This window comes from Vombatus ursinus, unplaced genomic scaffold (genome assembly GCF_900497805.2).
Source record: "Vombatus ursinus unplaced genomic scaffold, bare-nosed wombat genome assembly UNPS02010320.1, whole genome shotgun sequence".
Classification (NCBI taxonomy): Eukaryota; Metazoa; Chordata; class Mammalia; order Diprotodontia; family Vombatidae; genus Vombatus; species Vombatus ursinus.
Window position 1 is genome coordinate 746,623 of NW_020950098.1, and position 24,532 is coordinate 771,154.

General features: G+C 37.6%; 1 protein-coding gene across 2 annotated transcripts in view; it reads right to left on the reverse strand.

Annotated features, from left to right (window-relative positions):
- Positions 1 to 6,788: 6,788 nt before the first annotated feature.
- The window catches only part of RAP1B (RAP1B, member of RAS oncogene family), a 53,466-nt gene continuing 35,722 nt past the window's right edge, over positions 6,789 to 24,532 (reverse strand). For both annotated transcript variants that reach the window (XM_027854166.1, XM_027854167.1), the window contains exons 3-8: positions 24,294 to 24,362; positions 22,151 to 22,207; positions 20,413 to 20,553; positions 9,864 to 10,007; positions 9,115 to 9,230; positions 6,789 to 8,106 (exon numbers count right to left, since the gene is read on the reverse strand). In XM_027854166.1, coding sequence (XP_027709967.1) covers positions 9,144 to 9,230; positions 9,864 to 10,007; positions 20,413 to 20,553; positions 22,151 to 22,207; positions 24,294 to 24,362 — 498 coding nt within the window. In that variant the 3' untranslated portion in view covers positions 6,789 to 8,106; positions 9,115 to 9,143. The remainder of the gene's footprint in view (positions 8,107 to 9,114; positions 9,231 to 9,863; positions 10,008 to 20,412; positions 20,554 to 22,150; positions 22,208 to 24,293; positions 24,363 to 24,532) is intronic.

Consider the following 24,532-nt stretch of genomic DNA (forward strand, 5'->3'; position numbering starts at 1 on the left):
ACAATGGGGAAGAGACCACTAACAACTTGAAGACAGCTAATATTCTTAACTATCCTAGTAGTTTGAGATTACATTACAAATGTAGCTTTTTTTTTTTTAAAGCCTCAGTGACACCTACATTTTCCTGTATCACCTCATATCCCTGACTTTTCCTGGACTTGGAACCAGGAAGACTTGGGTTCAAATCACACTTACTTTCATGATCCTGGGCTTGTCACTTCCTGAACCAGTTTTCTCAGGGGCTAATGATAAAACCTGTAGGCCCTACTTCACCTGAGTTGTCAGGAAACTCAAAATGAGAAATTACAACTTCTAATCATGAGCTTCCAAGACTCTCCCTATACCAATATAATCACAGGCGGATCTAAAAGAAGTTTGAAATGAAACATGCAAGCAAAACAGCATGTCTCCCATCTCACTTACCATTATTTAAAGCAGCCCTGTGTGAAGGGAGAGTGATTTTTACAAATCACAAAGTGCTTAAGATATATTTTCACTAGCCAATGAACACATTTCCTAAGACTACTGTTAGCATCCCATGATGTCAGGTCATTTCCTACATAAAGTATGCCCTCTACTCTTACAGTCTTCCTCTGCCATTCATTCTCCCCAAGGCCTAAGTTATCAGTTACAGAGATTGTATGTTTAGTCATCCATTGTCTCTAAAAAGACAAGACTGTAGGAAACTGGGCATTGTCAGTTGGAACTGAAGGCCCCTAAAGCAGGAGTGAGGTGTATGGACCGGTATGTTTTCCTTGTTTGTTGTTTGTGAAGGTTCTATAGAGAATAATGAAGTCAATCAAAAGCTAATTGTGTAACTAAAAGGTCTTTAATATTTTTGCCTGTAACAGTCTTCAAAAATGACTTCCCAATATGCTTCCACATATGGATTAAGTTTTATTACCATCTAGGAACAGGAAAAACCTGTAGTTGAACTGAATGAGCTACTTATGTATTGGTGACACAATATTATACAGAATATCAGCATTATGTAAGGAAACCTAAGAGTATTTAAATTCAATAAACTTTTTATTAAGGACCTTCAGGTGCAAGTGCTGCCTTCAAAAGAGTTTACATCCCACTGAGAGTCAGGGGGTAAACGCACATAAATAGGAAACGAAAGGTGTTTTGAGGAGGGAAAGAACACACTTACATGCAAAATTTGAAGAGGTAGGTTAGAGTCAGACTTCTGAGGGCCTTAAATGCCAACCTTGTAAGTTTGCATGTAAACCTAGATGCAGCAGGAAGCCACTGTAGGTATCTGAGGGCAGTGTCATGGTCAGATCTATGTCTTATAAAAATTGTTTTAGAAGCTACATGGAGAATGACTTGAGTGGACAAAAAGGCAGCAGGGAGATGAATTAGGTTATTAACACAGTCACTGTTTTCTTGAAATCTAATAATTCTAATTCCCTCTATTCAGAACTAGAATTGTAAAGCGTGATAGGGCATTTGGTCTATAGTACATCTTCCTCCACTTAAAGTCGAAGAAACTGAAGCCCAAAAGACTGACAAACTTGCCCAGGGTCACAGAATGACTAACTGGGATTAGTATCCAGGTCATCTAATTGGACAATGAAGTCCAAGCTTTATTCTAAAATTTTTCTTCATATGCTATATTTTCACAGGGGCATTAGAAATTTTTTAAAAGCATACTGAACTTGACATTTAGAAGAAAAATGGAGATTACCTGGGGTCAAACTACATTTTTCTGATCACATTTGTAACACTGTTAATGAATTAATTGGCTCACAAACATAATAAGAGTTTTGAGCTTTGTCCCAACATCAGTGCCTACTGCGCTTCACTTTTCAAAGGCCAGGAAATGTTTTAAGAAGTTGAGCTCCAAAACAGATTAACTGTAGCCAGCCAACAAATTTTTATTATAAGCTCTTACCTTATGCCAAGAACTATACTAAGCACTAAGAAACAGAGAGGGGCATAAATCAGATCCTGCTCTCAAGAAGTATGCATTCCAATGGAGAAAACAGAACGTATGGAAATCAGGTACACGGAAAAACATACAGAATAAAGGTGATCTGAAAGAAAACATTTGTGGGGGTGGGGGTGGAAGAGGTGGAACCTAGAAAAACTGCAAATCTGACATGTCTTTAAGGAAGCCAGGTAAACTAGAGGTACAGGTGACTGGACAGAGCATTCCAGTCATGGTAACCGGCCAGTTGAAAGGCAGAGAGAAGAGAGAGAGATGTTCGAGAAATACCAAGTCGGCCACTGTGGCCAGACTGTAGCCAAATACTTGGAGGTGAATGAAGTACAAGGAATGGACAGGTAGGAAGGAGCCATGTTAGGAAGGAGCCATGTTATGAAGAGCTTTAGACACTTGAGATTTAAATTTGATTCTAGAGGTTAACAGAGCCCTGGAGCTCTTTTAAGCAGGAGAGTGACAAGAGTTTTATGTACCCTCTGTGGCTCAAGAAGAGAGTGGACTAGGAAGAGAATTGAGGCAGGGAAACCAGCCAGGAGGTTATGGCAATAAATTGTCTGGATGAGGGCCTGAATCATGGTTCTGGTTATAGGAGTGGAGAAAAAGAAGTATATACAAGAGATGTCAAGGTAGAAACATCAAGCCTTGTCCAGGGACTGGCTATGTGGGATAAGAGTAAAGAGCTGAGGACAATACTGACATTGTGGAATCGGGAGACTAGAAAGATGGATGGTGATGTCTTCAATAATAATTACGAAGAGTGGGAGGTTTGGAGATGTCTATGGGAAATCCAGTTTGAGATGTACAAGAGGTAGTAGGATATGCATAACTGAGCCTCAGCATAGCTGGATATACAGATGTGGGAAACATCTGAAAAGAGATAAAAATTGAACCCATGGGAAATCAAGATCACCAAGGCAGAAGGGGACCAGAACAGAGCCTTGAAACACTGACCATAGATGCCCCTACGTATGATGAACCAGCAAAAAAAGACCATGAGGTTGATAATCAGATGGAAGTGGGCGACATGTAAAGGACTATGATGGAGATAAGACCATTACATCTGATCTGGCAACTAAGAGTAGGAACTCTGCAGAGAGCAGTTTGAGTTGAATTGAGGCTGAAAGCTAGAGAGAAAATTAAGAGAATTTATAAAGGCCTGTAAAGGAAGTGGAGGGGTGAATTATAAACAGATGCTTTTCTTGAGGACAGGGGAGTAGACAAAGGACAACAGCTATTGTGGATGGTCAGATTAAGTGTGTGTGTGTGTAGCTAGGTGGCACAGTGGATAGAAAATCTGGAGTCAGGAGGACCAGAGTTCATATCTGGCCTCTGAGACCTACTAGTTGAGTGACCCATACCCAATTGCTTCCCACCCAAAAATGGCTATGGTAGATGTAGGCTTGTTTGTAAGCATCAGGCAAGGAGCCAGAAGACAGAAACAGAAGATGAGCAAGTACATATGACAGTTGCTGAAGTTGAGAGGGGATAAGTTCAACTGCACATGTATGGAGAAAGAGCTATGTCCCTTCTCTTCATGTGAGATAGTTGGACATTGAAAAGTTATGATGATGTCAGTCAAAAAGTGAGGGAATGGCAAGTATAGAGTTGAATTAGTTCACAAAGTGTAAATAGAAAAACTTGGGACAGCCAGGTGGTGCAGTGGATAGAGCACTGGGCCTAGAGTCAGGAAGACTCATCTTTCCGAGTTCAAATCTGTCCTCAGACATTTACTAGTTGTGTGACCCTGGGCAAGTCATTTAATCTTTATTTGCCTCAGTTCCTCATTTGTAAAATGACCTGGAGAAGGAAATGGCAAACCACTCCAGTATCTATGTCAAGAAAACCCCAAATTCTGCCATGACTGAAATGACCAAACAACAAAAATAAGGATTAGAAAGGGAGAAGAGTCTGTAGTCATGATGTCCAGGGAAAGAAATGAAGAATGGGGGAATGGAGGTCCCAGTGAGGATGAAAAGGCAGAGATGACAGCATAAAAAAATTGTGATCAGAAAAGGATACTTCATAATTTATAGATCTGGAAATAGAATACTTCTAAGTGCCTGAAGATCAAGGGTAATAGGTATCAGGTAGATTGAATAACTGTGAAGTTAAGAATATCCAAGGGGCTAGCAATATGTATGCTGAAGCCCCTGAGTATCAGGGTAGGAGATAGGGAGAACAGAAAGACTGAGCCAAGCACTGAACTGAGAGCAAAGAAGGAGAAGGTCCTGAAGGACCTAGAGATAACTGCCAACAAGATCTGGGAATTGGTGATAAATTTGGATAATGTGATGCTCAAAGAAGAGGCTGCTTACTAAAAATGCTTAATGGATTGTCTTGAAGTGGCAATGTGAACCGACTAATACAACTCCCTCACCATGACCACTCAGTTGGGTGGTATTAGACAGGTAATCTGTACTGTGTCGAGGGAACTAGTGGAGTTATGAGGGAGTCTTGCCTCAGGGAAGGCCAGAGTATGTAAAGGGTGAGATAAACAGAAGTTTAAGATTAGAAATTAATTGTGGAACAGGCATTTCATAGAGCGCAGCGGAAGGGGTGGGCATATCCAGAGTGGGACATTGGTGGGTTAGAATTAAGGAGGATAGGCATGAGTCAAGGAGAATCACAGTGGGCTACTCTTGTCCAAGTCTAAATAAGTCAAACATGACCACAAGCATCACACGCAAAAAAAGCAAGAATAACTTATGATTGTATGAAGATGATTTTATAATTAACTCTGACACATAATCTGGTTTGAGAAAGACTTATTGAGAAAAAGGGAAACCTGACTTACAACATTTTTATTATTCCAATGTAAAATAGTTGCGTAATCTCGTTTGAGAAAGACTTACTGAGAAAAAGGGAAACCTGACTTACAATATTTTTATTATTCCAATGTAAAATAGCTGCAAAATTGCTCAACAGAGGTTAAAGTCCCTTTTATATTTTTAATATTCAAAAAGGAGAGGAGACAGAACAAGGATAATCAAAAATTAAACTCAACTTAAAACAAAGTAAAATTTGAGCATAATGATTTTAACACTTCTGTTGTAACTAGAAACTGCAAGTCCTCCAAATAAAGTATTTTATAACTCGAGATTCTCTTAAAAGAGCTCATATTAGGTAAAGTAGCTATTGTATTCTAATAACAAAAAGCAAAGCTGTGACATAAATTTTACTATTACATACAATTAAAAAAAAACTTTTAAGTAAAATATTTCCTCCTAAAAACTGACGCTATTCCAAGTGTCCTTGGGGATCTGAACACGAATTGATATATTTTTTCTAGTTGTAGACAAATATTTTATCCTTTACCAGGAGATGACATCTCAAATAATTATTTGTATTCTTAAGCTTCAGTTACTGAGTGGTATGAGAGAGAACAGTGCTTTTTGCCAAACCACGGATGTATTACTATTATTGAGTATGCAGGTTTTTCTACTTCCTTAAACAATTTGATGAAATGCTTCCTGTAACAGTGACAGTTACCTTTGGGTAATCCTAAAATGCAGACCTATAAAAATAGATTTACAGATGATTTTAACAACTACAATATAACTCCATCTTCATGAACATTAATTATATCTTTTCCATCAGACGAATTCTTTTTAGCACTTTTACAAAAAAACAAAACAAAACCACACTGTAGTTTATTCCTCCAACAAAACTGCAGAAGAATTACCATCTAAAATCAGTTCAACTATGAATAAAAAAAAAATCAAATCTGTGCTTTCTTAACTTCTCAGTATTGGAACTTTTTTCCTCATATTTTAAAGGTACCTCCTCCCACTCCCCAAAATCACGGTATTATTCACCTGTCATAGTAGTGACGCTTAGGTTAGAAAAAAAGGGACCAGAGATGTCACATGCTCTAAACCAATCCTATTTTAACAATTGAGGAAACCCAAGAGGCTATATGATTTGAGCTCATTTGGAATACATAAAGAAATAGACATCTGTTATTCTCCCAGTGAGCACTGGTTTTTCTTTTTAAATTTCATCTTCTCAGCTTTTCCCAAGTGACTGAATATGATAATCACTTATTTCTTAAACCAGGCAAAGACCACCTTCTTTTGGCTGTATGATGTTTACATGGTGCTCATCCTTTGCCTGTATGGAAACAATACAGTGGACAGAGATCCTGAGTTTTAATTTCAACTTTTCCCTCACTACTACTGCCTGGGTGACTGTGGAAAAGTAAGGAACTTCTCTGGACTCCAGTCATCTATAAAAATGAGAGGGTTGGAAGGGATGATTCCTAAATCCCTTCTAACTCTTACCTATGACCAATGATATCCTCAAACGTTAGCTATGAAAACATCTTACAATGTTCTATTTCAATAGTGCAGATCTGGAGGCTACGCCCAAATCTGAGCATCTCTCCTATTAGGAGCTGATATTCTTATATTGCTATGAAGACTCAATTTGCAGAGCTTTTCACAAATGGGCAATAAATTACAGCGCATCTTTAAGACAAAGAAAACCTTGTTTCTGTCTTAAAATAAAGCAGTACGTAAGTCCACTTCATTCAAAGACCTTTATAACCATAATATGCTAAGTATAACTTCATCCTATATAAAAACAATAAAGTAACGTGTCATAATATTTGTTACCTCCTACTCACATTGTCCAAAATAACTGCCAAACATTACCAAAACATGTTCATATAAGTGATATTGCTTGAGTTACAAAATGCTTTCCCAAGGAAAGATTTTAAGGTGGCTACGTGGATACTCAAATATTACTAAGCAAAATATGACATCTTCCATTCCTGCCATTACTGAGAACCTGGCTTGCCCAAATGTTAAATTATGAAACCACACTGTGCAGAATGCACCCATTACATTTAAAAAAGTTAAACCCATATTTATTTACTAGCACTGTTAAAACATTACACAAAACATTCAAGTGGCAGATAATTATAATGCAAGCCCTTGCATGGCAATCCAAATTTATTGAACTACTGATGCTAAGTTATACAAAATTGCACCACTTTAATTAAGGCTTTTAGTTTACATTTGGCCACCTCAAAGTAGTTGTAACATTAGGTTGGTCAATTTAAATACTGTGGCTCCCTGTTGGATATACACACAATCTTTACACCCAAACGTTAAATGCATACAAAGCAACAAGTCATTGTCAAATAAATCAGCAAAAAGTTAGTTACTGCAACTTAGGCCCCGTGACCAATTACACATGATTAAAATTACTTCCCACATTCACATCCACAGTACTCTTCCACCATTTAACATCTCAACCAAAACGTTACACATGTGAAACAATCACTAACAGGCAAAAGTACTAAACCTGCATATTTGGTATTGCAAATACACTTATGCATGAGCAAGCAAGGGATTCACAGTGAGAATCTACAGCTGCAGAAGCCTGGAAATGATTTACAAAATTGTTAAATCATTAAAAAATTATCTGAAAATATACACTTCTTGTTGTAGACCCCCACTGTACACACAACTATAAACATTGTTCCCTATGTAAACAAAAAGGAAACATACAATAAAAGATTGAAAAGTCTGGACATTTCCTTCCCAACAGATATTAAAGGCAACGTCTTTATCTCAGACATTATACTGAGAGGACTATCTTATTTTTAAAGACAAGATCACTGTCTCCACAGGTTTTTCAAAAAATTAAAAAAACTATAGCTGTGTTAATCAAAGCGCTTTTGTACAATGATGATGACCTTTTATTTCTTTAAAAAAAATTACAATAAGCTACAAATATCAAAGAAGCAAAGTTATCTGGAGTAGTCTATATAGGAGCTCTTTGGACTTTCTTTTATTATGCTAAAATAGTGGTGCTTTTAGGATTTACATTATTGTACTCTCCAATAGAAAGCATGGGGCATGTTAAAGTATACAGTACACCATTTTCATACATGTACAACATCGGTGGATGAACAATGTCTCTTAGCAATAATACTGGATGTAGCTTCTGGTTTTACCAGTTGCATACTCAGACTATTATAAGTAAAAATCTGTCGTGACACTGCAAAGTGATTAGAATGTGCAAACTGATATAGTAGCTTTCATCCACTTCTTAAAGGGTACCACCACAGGAAAGTCCGCTTAAGATGTTGGTAGGTTTAATAAAGTTGGAATGCTGCTGGCACTGTTGAATTGGGCAACAGTTCTTCAGACCTGAAAGAGCAAAGAAAAGACTTGAAAACACCTGGAGAAAAGCTAACCGCCCTAAGGATCACATTAAGGCAGTGACCAAAAAGGTTTCAGCAACCTGAGTATAAGAATTGTACCATTTTTAGTACTTTTGATATCTATTTGAACAGTTAACACGCAAACTTCTGAGCAGTTTTTTCATTGCTTTACTGTCTAATCTCCCTCACTGTGATTTGCACCATAAACTGTCAGTGTGGTATAGAAATAAACCTGGATTTCTATCTGTAAGACCCGTTAAGGTACTACCTGTATGGCCTTGGGCAAGTCAAACTCTGAAACTTAGCTTCTCCATTTCAGTGCTACATCCTGTTATCATAGGAAATAGTTTTCCAATATTTCATATTTTAGAAGGCTGGGGTCTATAGCTCAACATCTAAACATGATCTTAAAATTTTATTTAGCTCAAATGGAAAGTTTTAACATAGGACACAATAAATTTAAATGGACTATCAAAGAATGTGAAATCACATATGACAATACTTAAAGGCTACTCTCCCTAAAAAGCACAATTAGCTATAGAATGTTAACAAAAAAAAAACAAAAAAAAACCCAACACACCAAAACCATGATTATTGAAATGCATGTGAACTAGGAGACCATTAATAGCAGCCTTACAAACTTCAATAGAACATCAGTAGTATAACTGACATTGATGATGACCCAGAATCATAAATGTATTACACAAGATATTTTCTGTTTAAAAAATCAAAGAAGTAGAGAATTTTAGAAAGACTTCCAGTAAATTTTGGTGCCTGAATGGGTAAGCTTCAGCTATGCGAGATCAATTTACTCGCAATAGTTCGTCCTTTCCACTTGCCAAATATGACCTTTTGTTTTGCTCTACTAGTGAAATACCACACTAGTTTAATGATCATTACTTTTAAGGTATAAAATTTTTTTAGTTAGGTTCTTGATGTAATAGTACTTTATGAGACTAAAGGTGATAGATGAAAAAAGTATCACTGGACATACCTGGCTCAGAGCTACAACGCATCTGTATATTAAAGCAATTGACATGATGACTTTTTACGTGCCTTCCCAGGCACTGGAGTTTTTCTGTTAATTTGCCGGACTAGGTCATAAAAGATCTGCAAATACAAATGTGTGATTCAGTTGACAAATAAAGAAAATAATGTATGATTTGTTCATCATAATATAACTCACCCAAGAAAGCAAACATTTATTTTTAACAACACGAATGAGAAACTAAGTGTTAGAGCAGCCGAGTTTCTCTGGATGCTTCAAGACATCCTGAAAAGATCATCCAATTCAACTAAGATGTTGCCTAGGACCAAAAATTTGGCATTCCAGGGGAATATTTATGGTCTCTTTTAAAAGAGATCTAAGGAAAGAATTCCTACCCTCAATGCTTCACTACGGTGTAAAGATCATCTGCTCTTACAGGCTACGCCATGGAAACTCAATCTCTGTTAGACCCGACCCAGGAAAGCCGGTTGGTGCTGGAGGGTAGGCTGCTAGAAGACAAACCTAGTTAAGTTCAGAGAAGATCAACACCAAGTTGTTCCCATGAGGATGATCTTTTTGGTCACTGCCTCTTATCCTAAGTTGCTGTACGAATTAGCAGAGGAGGCATCCACATCAACAAATCACCGATACTTGAAGTATGAAGGTTTATTAAGGAAAAATCCTAAAGCTCTCCAAGAACTTTCCTGTTATTTATCTTATATTAAAATCTTCAAAAATATAGGTATCAATCTTACCTCATTAACGTTTATCTTTGATTTAGCAGAAGATTCTAAGAATGCACAGTTGTTCCATTGTCTTGCTAGGTTTTGTCCTTGCTCTTTTCCTACAACTCTTTCATCTTCCAAGTCACACTTATTACCCACAAGAATCATTGGCACCTGAAAAGTCATTTTTGAGAGGACTGTCAAATGGATCCCAACAAATATCAAAGGAATGAAGATCTAAGTTTTAAGTCTCTAAGCTTTTAAACATAAGTTTAGACCAACTAGGCCTCTAAACAGACCACTCCTCTCAGAAACATTTTCACTACAGGTGTAAGATTGTAGATTTGGAGTTAGGAAGCACCTAGAGATCATTCTATCCAACCCCCTTCACTTTACAGATGAGGAAACCAATACCAGAGGTGAAATGACATCTTTGACATCAAGGAGCACAGTTGGAAATCAAACCCAGGCCTCACGACCAAATTCAGAGCCATTTCCATCATACCACATCATCTGGCGTGTTTTAGAAGCTGATTTTTTTTATTTGGATTGTAATGTAAATTAAAAATCTAAAATCATACAACTTGTTAATTGACTTAGTAAGACAAATAAAGCCACTGACATTTTTGGTCAATGAGACAATGCATCTAAAGCACCCTGGACTATATAAACATGTAGCACACCACATAAATGTTAATTACAAACAATAATTAAGCAAACATCTTTATAGTTTTTTCCTTCCTCATGATTTACATTATTTACCTAATTAGCCCCAAATGCTATTCCTGTTTTCTGTTGCAAAAGACAGGGAGGACTCCTGCCCACAGCTGGGCACCTTTGTTGCAATGTCCCATTTTACAAGATCAAAGTTAGTGGCTTTAAAAAAAAAAAAAAAAAAAAAAAAAAGTGATGCTGCGCCACGGCTTTGTAGGACAGTTAAAAGGAATATGATCAATTTCATCATGAATGTAACAATCCCTCTCTCCCCAAGCAGGTGTGCTGCCTTATTGTGGCAATTAGCCTTTCTCCTCCCAGACAAGAATAAATTTGGCTAGATTAGCAGATTCTGTATCTGCATCAAGGCTATATTTCAGAAGACTCACAGTAGTTCCTTCATTCTTGAGCCTGAAGGGAAGAATGAGGTTTACTGTGTGCTACTAAACTCATGTGTGCTTAAAATGTATATTTATAGTCTAGTAAGAAAATTCAAGATTATGTAATGTTTACTAAAATGATAGAAAAAATTACTTATTTCAACTCCCACCCCAGAAGTGCCTGCCAGCTGTTGTTAATAGTTATTAAACTATATCTCCAATACATGAGTAACAAATATAAGTACACCATTTATAAAATTTCTGACTTTCCCTTCCTCATTGCTGGAACTCTTTGTTGCTGCTGCTATGATGGGAAGCAATTCATATATAAGGGTGTAGGCTTCTAGATACTCTGGGTTCAGGAGTGGAAGAAAAAAGGAGGAATCTGGAAAGAACAGGAGCATCTTAAACTAATTCTGGGGTAAGATGCCTATATTTGATTGGCCTGCCAATAGTTGTTACCCTTCTGCTTAATGAATCCCACCCTCCCCTCTCATTTACTAAACATTTATTAAATAGAAAAGTATATGCTCTCACATTGCTAAAAATAAGAATTTGGGTCAACTAGCATCCTCTTTCAAGGAGTTTACTTTCTGTTTTTTTTTTTCTTTTGCCTTTTTGGTGAGACAATTAGGGTTAAGTGACTTGCTCAGGATCACACAGCTAGTACGTGTCATGTGTCTGAGGCTAGATTTGAACTCAGGTCCTCCTGACTCCAAGGCTGGAGCTCTATTCTCTACGCCACCTAACTGCCCCAGGGAGTTTACTGTCTAATACAGGGAGACAACACATAGGAAGTTTCCAGATGCAAGTCAGATGGTTGTCTTAAGGGTGTGAAGGTAAAGTAGGTATCAATCTATTAACCATATTGGTTTTTTTATACCAAACTGACAGTGCTGAGGGCTTTGGTGGAAGAACTTTCTCTGCTAGGTCTTTAGTAGCTGTGACTTCCCCTCAGTGATGGCTACAAGGGCTGAGTCAGAAAGAAGGGCTGCTGGTATGGTCAGCATGGCTGTTTCTGGGGCTCAGTGGATATTTCAACCACGTTCTCAGGGGGAGGTGGTAGCTTAACCCTTCTGGGAAAAACTACCTCCTTCTTGTCTCCCCCTCAAGATGCCTTGGTATTTCAGCTAGCCTACCTTGTCTGCAGATGGTTTTGGTGGGGATGAGGGACCCTTCATTGCCTTCGATGGCAAGGGCCAGTGGGGGCAGAGGGGTTCTTGGGCTTACATGTACATCAGTGGCAGTTGGTCAGTGGTTAGTGTTGGTGTAGGTGTACAGATGGTGCACCCTTTCCCTACAAAGGTTGGTCACCTCAAAGGTTGCAAGGGTTGAACTGGAAGGTTTTCAAAAACATTTAAAAATTTTCCTTTGACTGGCCCTGTGCCCAGAAAAGGAGGAAATCCCTCTTCCTCCTAACACTGTTCTGTGTCCCAGAGAAGGGAGGAAACCACTTCTTCCTAAACTGTATGGTCTTCCTGTTTCTAGAACTCAAGTTCAACTGCTTCATGGATTAAATAGGGCTTTTGTGGGCTAACCTGGAAACCTAACCATAATTTACAACATCCTTTCTCTGAAGAAAATGCATTCAGAATCCTCACCAAATGATATGCAACATAAACCTTGTAAATTGGGGACTACCTATTCATTCACAACCATGTGTCTTCCCCACCTCCCTGCCTCCAGCAATGTGCTCTTATACAACTAGCTGGGATAAAATTCAGAGATTATTCTGGACTACAGAAGCAAAGATATTTTGAGAGAAAATAACTTTTAAACCTAGTCATTTAAAGAAAATAAAGATTCAAATCCAGCTCAATAGTAGAAAAGGCTTGGCTAAAGTTAAAAAAACAACCACCACCACCAAAACCTCACAAAAGGAGTTTGAGATGGAAGGGGTTGGGCTGTATTAAACTCTAACTCAAAAATCTTAAGTCCAGCAGTCTTTTAGGATAAAAGTCAAAGATTATTTCCAAAGGATTATTCAGTGTCCATAAAGTTGGACAAATCAGAAAAAATTATGTAGGACTTAGAAATAAAAGGAGGGGCTTGTTGAATTCACACTCTCCCATAAAAAATGAAAATATACCAAAACCAGGATGTTTAGGAGGAGACCTGGTAGTGAAAAATCAACATTTCAAAGTTAATTCAAGTTCAAGGTTAATTAATTCTCCAAGCTGCTTTACTGTTTAAGTTTGCTGAATGAAGACTCTTTCCACTACTCCCAACTTGCTACTATAACCTCCCTCCTGCAGAGAGTTGGGTCTTACCATATCATGCAAAAGGTTACTTACTCTACTAGCTTTTACTGAACTGCTCTGATCAGCTTTACTTCTAACTTCTCCCTAGCCCCATGCCAACTCGGTTCTTCTCTCTCCTAGTTCCTTCTTCTGTTCCTTTAGAGAAACTCCTATATTCTCAGTCTCCCTTATATGCTAAATGTTTCAGAACATCCCTGCCGCCCTGCTTTTAATTTTTCTCTAAAGATATCCACATCCCTTAATAACCTTCTCAGTACTGGAAGCCATGCTTTTCTCCCCAGGTAGGCCCATGGAAGTAGATGTAATTTGTACTCCATAGCTGTTCAAGTAACACTCGTCTACTATGAATCCTCAACAATCCTTCGTCTTTCAAATTACATGTAATTATTGATTCATACTCTCTTCCAAACATCCTTGTGGAAATCTTCTGCCAATGCTACTACTCTCCAGGTCACTGTACTGTCTGTCAGGACTTTGGCACCTAGATCACAATCTCTCCCCTCGCTACCTCTAACTCCCTATATATCTACACTTAGATGCTTCAATGTTCTTGTGCTGGTAACCTAATACCCCTGCTCCAACCTGACAAATGCTCAACCTCAACTCCAATGACCTACATAGAACACAGCACGGTTCTATTTGATAGCTCAGCTTCTCAACTGTACAACCTTCCCAACTTTCCACGTGGCTTAAAACCTGATGTATGCCCCAACCATGACTTCGAGACTTGCTCTTTCTTCCTATTACTAAAGTTCATTTTTTCTGCTACTTTGGCTCCATACCTAGTCTTGACCCCTTCTGCCCTAGACCTTCTGTTATTTCCAACTCGATAATCCCCAAGCTTGGGTTACCCCTAAAATTTAATTCTTATACTCTTATTTCACCCACTACAAAATTTTGGCATATATAACCTTAGAATGGAGTCTTCACTGTTCTTCAATATTCACAGAAACTGAGCTGGAAGGGCTCAGTGCCCATCTTTCCAACTGAGACCCAAACAAGAGCTCCCTATATAACACCTAACAAAACTGTAATGAAGGGAATCCATTACCTCCTGAGGCAGTGCATTCAATTTTGGATGGCTCTAATTGTTAAGGTTTTTTTTTTTTAATGTTGAACTTCTACTCATTACTCCTAATGTTTCTCCTCTTGAGGACAAATGAAACAAGCTGAATACCCTCTTTCATGTGACAGCCCTTCAAACACGACAGCTGTCCTGTCTATGCCAAGTATTTCCCAAGCTTTTCCTCCAAATAGTCATTCCTTCTAGCTTACTTATTGACCCCCCACAACCCATATTTTTTGGTTTATTCTTCCTTTACTGAAGACTGAATGGGCTTCATTTCTCCAAAGTTCTCAGCCATGCAGCCTATTTCTCTAATTGACAAACTATCCCACTTTCCAGCAGTTTTTCTAAATCTTTTCATCCCCATTCAAGCCTCCCATGGCTCTCCTTCCTTCCATTCTCTCAGCCGATAGCCTTACCCCATCCCACTCAGGTGACTTTTGCTACCCTCTCTTCCTTCATCCACCTCACACAAAGTAATCCATGTCCTTGCCAAGGCAAATCTCTCTACATGCAGAAGAGGTAATCCTATTCATTTTATCTTCTCTAGCAGATCGCCCCCTCTATCATCTCCATTCTTTCACTTATCTTCAATCTTTCCCCGACTACAGGCTGCTTTCCTACTGTCTATAAACAGTCCATGGGCTTCCCCATCCTCAAAAAACCCTTAACTTGATCTGTCCATCCCTGCTACTGTCCTACAATCTTTCCTCTCTTTTTCATGGCTAAACTGTGTGAAATGGCTGTCTACACTCAGTGACTACTTTATTTCTTCTCATTCTCTTAACTCTCTAAAGTCTGACTTCTGACCGCATCATTCAACTGGAAATCTCTCCAAACATACCAATGATCTAACTGCCAAATCCAATGGTTTTTTCCCAATCCTCATCCATCTTGAATTCTCGGCAGCCTTTATACCGTTGATAACTTTCTTCTCCTGGATGTTGTCTTTCCAGGTTTTTGAAACCTAAATATTCATTCCTTCTCATCTATTTATTGGACCTCCCCCCTCCCCATATTTAAAGCATATGCCTACTTTACTGAAAGGACTGGATGAATCCATTCAGTAGAAACTCTTAATTTCTCCCAAGTTCTCAGTCACACATCTTATCTCATTAATCAATTCACTGCCCTGTGCCGTTCTCTCCAGCTCTCCTACCTGTTTGAACACTCCTCAGTCAACTTTACTAGATCTGCATCCATTAAATGGCCACTAATTTCAAGTGTCTCATTCACTTCCATGGATTAAATTATCATCTCTATGCAGATGACTCTCAGACTTCCCTTCTTATGTTTCCGACTGCCTAATGGAACATCTCAACCTGATTACTTCACAGGCATCTTAAACTCAACATACTCCAAAGTGAACTCAGCAGCTTTCCCCTCCAAACCCTTTCCTCTTTTTAACTTCCCTAACGTATCCAAGGCACCATAAATCTCCAAGTTACCCAGGCTTGCAACCCAGGTGTCATTCTAGACACTCCACTCTCACCCTCCATATCTAATCATGTACAAAGTCCTGTTGTCCTCCTTACCTTGGTAACATCTCCTGTATACTCCTCCTCTGACACTGGAAGCACCATGACCTAGACCTCCATCATCTCACACCTAGGCTATTGCAACAGATGGCTGGGTGGTCTCCCTGCCTCAAATCTCTTTCCACTCCAGTATGCCCAACCACTCAACTGTCAAACTGATCTTCCTAAAAATGCCAAAGTCTAAAACCATGTCAACCCTGCTCTGCTCACCAAAACTTCCAGGATTAAACATAAAATCCGGTTTGGCCTTTAAAACCTGGATCCTTCCTACCTTCCCAGTCCTCTTACACTTTAATCTTCTCTATGTACTTAGCAATCTAGTGACAACTGGCCTTCTTGCTATTCTTCCTATAAGACACTGTGTATCCCAGATCTGGGTATTTTCATTTGCTGTCCCCCATGCCCAGAATTCTTTCCTTCCTCATCAGTGACTTCCCTCTGAGATTATCTCTACTTTATACTGTCTTTATCTTGTTTGTACTTTGCTATTTGTATGACGGCCTCTCCCTTTTAGAGCAAGAGCACTGAGAGCAGGAATTATCCCCTTCCCACCCCCTTTCTTTGCATCCCCAGATCTACCTGGGTGCGAGCACACAGGAGACACTTAATTGACTTAACTTTCCTTCCCTCCTTTCTCAGGACATGAGGAACTTAAAATTCTACTCCTCATTAAGGCTCATCTACTTGCAACATTGATTCTATCTGTTCCCAACTCCACTAGAACAAATTACCATAGCATTTTTCTCTCATGCATTCTAAACCTCTTCCTCTCTTCTAGCTCCATCTCCCTCTTTTGACTATTTACTCTATCCATCTTCAAAACTCTCTACGCTTTTTCATAGTGAACCTTTCTGAAAAAGCTGTTCTCAACACTTCCTTCAACCCCAATTTGGTTTTCTTTGTCCCCTTCATTCTTCTGCAATTGCTTTCTCAAAGGGTTGCTACAGACCTAATGATCTCAAAATCCTATTATCCCCATTGAACGAACCTCTCCTACCATCTTAGTTTCAAAGATACCACCATCCTTTGTTTTGTTATATATCTCTTCATCCTCTTTCTGGACCCCTTAATACGAACATTCCAAGGCATAATACTTAGCCTTTATTTCCATGGCTTTAACCAATACCTTTAGCTAAATGACTCAAATATTTCTAGCTCAATTGCTTGGCAAACCTGTACCTCCAAATTCCTACAGGACTCTTCCACCTGGACTTCCCATTGAATTCTCATGTTCAACTTGTCAAAACCACATCTTCTCTACTACTGGCTCATCCTGGAAGTTCCTTTAGTTCCTGGTACCTCCTTACCCTTGAACATCTTAACACAACTATGGCCTGTTCATGTTGAACATTTTCTCCATAAAGTTCATCTCTATTCTCCTCCTAACCCTCTCTGACTTTCTGGACTTCAAAATGATGCCTTCTCTAGTGCTGGCAAACCCTGAAACCTCCCTCTGTGCCTGGGACTCCTTGCCGATCCAAGTATGTGGCCAGCTCACTCTGAAACATTCTTAAGACCTGCCCTTTACTCCCATTCCTGAGTTATTTCTGGACTCTGTGGAAAGGTCCAGGCTGGCTCGACTTGAAAAATATGCCCCAGTGTGGGGCACATCCTCAACACTGCTTTTCCAGCTCCTGTTTGTGTTGCTTTCCCCCTTTATAATGTGAGGGGCTGTCCTTTTTTATGCTTATTTGTTTTTCCAGTGCCTAATTAAGCATATTAAGAACATATTAAGCATTTAATAAAGATTTGTGTCCTTCCTTCCACAGAAACTTTCCCCCCCCTATAAATCCATTTCTCTTTTACTGTTAATGACTGGCACCACTAGTATCTCATGTTTGAAACCTTAATGTGAACTCTTCCCTCTTCCTCCCCTCTCCTATTAAGTCACTGGAACCCTTTCAATCTTACCCCAACATCTCCCATCTATTATATCTTCTGCTTTGATACCACCAACGGCTGCCATTCCTACCATGTGCACAGACTATTTCAATAGCCTCCTAACACACCTTCCTGTTTCCCCCCTACTCCAGTGCTAATGACTTTATTATTCACAGATCTGGTCACAGTCCCCTCAAAGGCCCTTAGTAAGGCCTTTCAGGCACTTCGCAGCCTTATCTCTTCAGAACAAATCTCATCCAGGCACTTCATGCTCCAGCCAAGCCCAACTCTTGTGGTTCCACTTACATATTTCTAGGCTCCTGCTTGATGATTCCAATGAACACTACTAACTCTCAATGTTTTTTCTTCCAGGAAGCAATCCCTCCACTTGTAATTACACCGTATAAGCCTCCCCCCAACTCAGTTCAGATTACATCTCACTCATATCTTTCAGGCAATAACTTATTGTCTATAATGCTGTACATGTCAGGAGCTAATACTATACTTCAAACTTTTATAGCACTGGTGATATTTTATCTAAATGTCTTATTTCAACTGGCTCATATGCTCCATGTTCTGCACATAGAGGTGCCTCATGCTTTAGTTACAGACCTATCCAGATAAATAATTTAAAAGGTTCAATTGTACCATTTCAGCTAGAAGAGACAAAAACAAAACACTGAAGTGCGTAGGGAAGAGATGCCCAACTTTTTTTTTTTTTAACAGTCTTGCAATTTTGAGATGTGACAGCACGAAATATATGTTCATGATAACAGCAGAGCCAACATCAATAACTACACAAGCATTTGCACCAGGTAAATTTTCAGTAAAAATATACAAAGTTAATGTTAAACTTGTTTTTGCCTATGAAGTCATTAATTAACACTTAATGTATAGAAATGCGGAAAAACAAAAAACAATGGTGTGATAACTTGATAGCAAATTAATTTCCTGGAGAACAAAACCGGTTCTTATATGTAACTTTAGTATCCAATAATTCATTTATGTAGAAAAATGAATTAACCAAAAATTAGCTAGATTCTTTAAAAAGGGGAAAACAATTCACAAATCATTTCGGGGAAACATATTAAAATGAAATCAATGCTAATATGAAATGAATAACAGCAATTTACATACAGTGCTTTTTAAGGTTTACAAAATGTTTACTGACATTCAATCTCTACGACCACATGAAATAATTTGTGGTTCAGTCATTTCAGTCTTGCCTGATTTTTTGTGACCCTATTCGGGGTTTTCTTTGCAAAGATACTGGCGTGTTTTGCCATTTCCTTCTCCAGTTCATTTTACAGATGAGGAAACTAAGGCAAACAGAGTTAAGTGATTTGCTCAGGGTTACACAGCCATGAAGTATCTGAGGAAGAGGCATTTTCCTTACTCTAGGCCCATTACTCCATCCAAGCATTTGCCTTATTTTGCAAGTCAAGGAAACCAAGGTTCATCAGAGTTTAGAGGATCTGCCTTTGATCTTGCAGAGATGGGATTTAAACCCAAGTCTTCTGCAAGTCTAATGCTCTTCATGCAACATCATCATGCAAAGAACAGAAAATTTTGGCCATTAAACCTTGATGTCACTGGAAGTAAAACTTTAAGCAAATAGATTCTAAGAGTTAATCTAAGGATTATTTCCCATACTTTGAGTTAGTTAAGTACCTTTCTGTCTTGACAATCTAAATAAAACCTACACTGTTAAGTCTACAGCACTTAATTGAATCAGTTTAAACTCTTAGGTTTTGGCTCATACTGTCTTTAAAGCCTCCTCTCCTTTAAATACTCCTAACAATAAATTTTCAAAAGATGACACCAAAGTTAAGAAGCATGAAAGTACTCTCATAATGGAAATTTAAACTGATTTGGGTTTTAAGAAAACCAAACCATCATATAGAAAACTTGACTTCCCATTTTATATATAATAACAATGGAAATAAATAGCATTTACACAGCATTTTAACGTTTGAAAAATGATTTATGTATATTTGATTCTCACAACTATAAGGCAGGTGCTATTTGCATATGAGGAAATAAAACCCAGAGAGATCAGGTGACTTGCCCAGGGTCACACTATCAAGAAGAGGATGCAATATTTGGACTCAGATCTCTTGACTTCAAGTCTAGAACTATACTGACTATACCTGAAGACCTCTAACTCTTGTTAAATTGAACAAAATGTTTACCATGGAAAAAGAATAAGTGCAAGAAGGCATCACAGTGATAGATGAGCCCTTTAGTATTTTTAAGTTTGTTACAGAAGGGTAAGACATCAAGATTTATTCCTCTCTTCCTATCATGCCTAAGTTTACTACATTATATCAATTTTATAAGAGAAAAACGGTTCACCTGGAATTTAAGCCTCAAAATTTAGTCATTATTAAAAAGGTTAGGAAGTTAATTTTATTTTAGAACACTGAATTATAACTTCAGGATTATAGAAAGGACTTGTGTGGTATAAAAATTTATTTAAATTTGCACTTAAATTAAGAGAAAATAAGGCTTATATTCTTCTGGGTTTTACTAAGAACCTGCTACAAAATTCCTTATTCTGGGGCAGGAAGCGATCTAGGGCATTATCTTGGTCTTAAGAAATGGCATTAAAAAATGCCAATGCTAACATCCTCTGCAAATAAACAAAAAAGTGGTTATACTTTATAAGACGCTACATTTTAAAAATAATTCATATCACATTTTAAAATAAAACTGTAACATATTTGGAAGTCATCTTACATCGTCAGTGTCTTTAACTCGAAGAATCTGTTCTCGAAGATCTTGTAAATCATTAAACGTGGACTGTGCTGTGATGGAGTAGACTAACGCAAAGCCTTGTCCATTTTTCATGTACAAATCTCTCATTGCCGTAAATTGTTCCTATGGTAGAGGGGAAAAGCAGTAAAATATGATACTCTCTTGACAACTGATCTAACAGTTCTGAAGTTATCACTAAAACTGCAATAATCACTAAAACTTTGATCATATACAATCTCTCTTTAAAATCTGAGAAATAATATTTTATATGTAAATCACACAGTAGGTGAAATTAAGCATGTAAGAGGAGGGAGTGGGGAGAAATATCTTTATCTCCAAAAGCATATTTTAACTGTAACTGTAACTTAACATCCTTAGGAGTAAAGAAACTTGATAATGCTATTTAAATATCTGACAATTACCAGGTGCCAAGTATAGGGAAAACTATATCTAAGGACTGTTAAGACACTAAGTCATCTCCCATAGAACACATTTACCATTTCACCTAGAGAAAAGTACAAGTCTATGTGAAAGAAGCAAAATTTTTCAATCAATGAAGCATTAGGTGGCTATTTAGGTAAGTACTTTGATTGTCAAAGGCACAGATGAGGTAAATGTTATGAGTATTATTCCTCTATTGGACAGATAACCAGGATCACTGATACCAAATCCAGTACTTTCCCAATCTAACGCTTCCAACTATACTAGCAAATTTCTAACTTGATTACTTTTTCACTTTTAACAATAAAGATAAATGAGTCACTCAAGACTTCCCTTCCCAACAGGATCATTGTTCTAGGGAATATAGGGACCTTAGAGTTCCTTAGCAGAATTGTGATTCAAACTCAGCTCTTTGGACCCCAAAGTCCAATGAGTCTTAGTTCTAAGTACTTTCCCTTTTAGTAAAAAGTACTCTTATTAAATAAAAATACAAAGATTCTTTTGACTTGTTTAAAAATAAATTTTCCATTCTAATACTGAATGTCCTACCATTACTACAAAATACTATGAAGAAAATACATAAGAACATGCAAAGCACCTGTGATTATTTCCTACTTAGGGAAATCTCAGTATAGAAAACTTTGGTTTCCAAAGCAGATCAAAACCATCTACAAATTAGAAGATTAAGTCCTGGGCCATAGAGTCTGAGGCACAAAGTGCTAAAGCTAGGGGATCAGTGAACTGGCTTTTTTGAGGTTTTGATAAATTTATTTCAATACCACTAGTTTCCTTTATAATCTTAAGTCTTTTATGCATTTAAATACACTTTTGAGAATGGGTCCACAGGTCTGACCTGACTGTTGAACAGGTCCGTGACAAAAAAGGTTTGGTCTAGTATCTTGGCCAATGTAAGAGGTAATTTTGAACTTAATTCTGACATGCACTTTCTATTACTGCATGTTGCCTCTATAAGAGATGTAAGAGGAAAAATTCAGGAACAATAAAACTTTTAAAAAACAAAAGTGCCATCACTGATTACTGATTAAAGAAATTTGACTATTTTAATAACTGACTACAAAAATTGCAACATAAACAATGGTAAAGAAAAGCCTAGTTTAGTCTAGTTGATCAAGGGGATTTCTCCACAAGGAGTCTTAACACGGATGAAATCACAGGTGTGCACAAAAAAAATGTCACCCAAATAATGATAAAATGAATTTGTTTGAAATGTAGGCAAAATTAAAAAACAAACAACAAAAATCACAAAAACACCCCATACCGTTCCTGCAGTGTCCAAGATTTCGAGCATGCATTGTTGAGCATCTACTTCAACTTGCTGTCAAAGGAAAAAAGCAAAAATAAAACCCAGTTTTATTAAAACTATTTCCGTACAGATGATAAAGTTTTGTTTTTTTTTTTTTAAAGTCACTCAAACATTTATGGAGCACTTATTATGTGCATACCACAACAAATCCAAGAGTCCCTGTCCTCAAAGAACTTATATTCTATCAGAGTAAACAATATATACACATAAGCATCTACAAAAGAGATTAAAAGTGATGGGTGAGAGGTGTTGCAGTATTTTTCTATATAATCAGGAAGTTAACCAATAGCAGAAAACCAGCTAAATTTAAAAAAGTATGTGAAAAGTCTTGTTTACTCATTTCATTTAGAATACTTAGGAACCATATTTAGAGCATTTTTTTTTAGGGGCTGGGAAGGGAAGGAAGGAAAATATAACATTAAACACAGTATTTCCTCTCTTTTCATATTATGAGCTCTTTATCTAGGGTGAGCATGAGAAAACTCTGTCTAGAAATTTGTAATTAAACAATAGTTAAAAACAATGGGGAGGGAGACATAAGATGACGGTTGCTAGGTGGTCAAAATTCCAGATCTTCACTAATTATAAACAATGAGTTGTTAATACAGCATAAAGACAAAAAATAGCACAATTTACCTTCAGCAGGAATTACACACCACTTAGCTATTTTATACAGCTCATCATTTGCCAGTTTAATTTATGCAGAACATATGTATTTAAAGACCTACTCTCCAAGTTAGGTTAACCATTATTAGTGTTTCTGATGGAGCAGTATTGCTACTTTGAAGGAAAAATCTCCCTAAATACTGGAACTGTAAAAAATGTAAAACCATTTTTAAAAGTCACTCTATCACTAAAGCAGGTTCACCACCCCAGATCTAATTCTGCTCATGCTGTTATCCCCGTTACCCCCTACATATTCTTTTATTTCTTTGCAAGATATTTAAGCATTTCCCTTCTCATCCCAAAGGCAGATCATTGGTAGAAAAGGAGGCAGTCAGTGAACAGCAGCTACCTAATGAACCCTACTGCTACCACTCTTCCCCTTTCTCCTTAGAAAGTATCCTTGGGTCCTGCAGCAGCTATGGAAGGAAGAGTAGATTTTAAGCATTTCTTTGACTTATTTATTCCTTCAAATATTCATTAAGCACCTATGTGTCAGGTGCTGTATAAAATAGCTAAACTGGGTGTTGAACAATTCCTGTTAACAACAGTGATATTGTTTTTTTCAGGTTGTACTGACAACTCAGACTGTTTATACAATTGGTGAAGATTTGTGACTGATCACCTAGCAATGTCCTAGGCCAAAATGAAACCATGCCTGCCTCAAGGAGCTTACATTTTACTGGGTTTGTGCACATACATAAACGTGAAAGGGACACAGGACAACATGTACACATTTAAGGAAATTCAAAATAATTTTGCAGGGGGTGGGAGGTGGGCAGGGGAAGGACACAATCAACTGGAGAGCAGGGTAGGCAATGTACAAAGGTGGGGGGAAGAATTCAGTTTTTGTTATCAGATATTTTAGATCCACTTGTCACCCCCCCTATTCTGATATTCTAATGTTCCTTGCTTTCAGAGTGTGCAATTCTTGGGTACAGTTAACCACTTTCCCTTCTAATCTACTTATTCTCCCATCTTTCTTTAAGAGCTTTTCTCTCATTAAAAAAAATAATCTTTAATCATTTCTTCTAGATGTTTATGTAGTCCATGTGGAAATTCCATTTTCCCTTAGAGTTTGGACATGTACCTTTATTAGCTCCTTTTTGTGCATATAAAGGGACAGAGACACTGGAAAGTGACAGTTTCCTTATTGATTTCTTGTACTTCATTCAATATAAAATGAATTTTTCTAGAGAAACATTCCATTCCAGTAAAGAAAGACTTGTCTTATTCAGCGAGAACCAGTAATCAAGAATGTTCTTTGTTTATCCAATCAACTTTCATAAATCAACTTTACCTAGTCATCATGTCTACTTTGTAAACATTGACCATAAAACTGGAATTGGGTATTAACTTTGAGGTATAAAGCAAAATTATTCTGAAAAATTTTGTGAAGGCCTTTTAATTGTCAAAAGCAGTAACTTCTTCCTACCTTTCTATATGAATCTTCTATCGTAGGATCATATTTTTCAACAAATATTCCTTGAACAAACTGTACAGTCTGTAAAACAATCAATTCAATTAATGAGATAGTTGAATGTAGTATCTGTCAAAGAAAACAGGATGCAGAGACAGAAATGGATAGTTCCTGTCCTAAAAGAGCATTCTACTATAGGACAGGGGAGAGGAGGGTTAAAGAAGTTATAATCTATGATCTGTATGTTAAAAAAA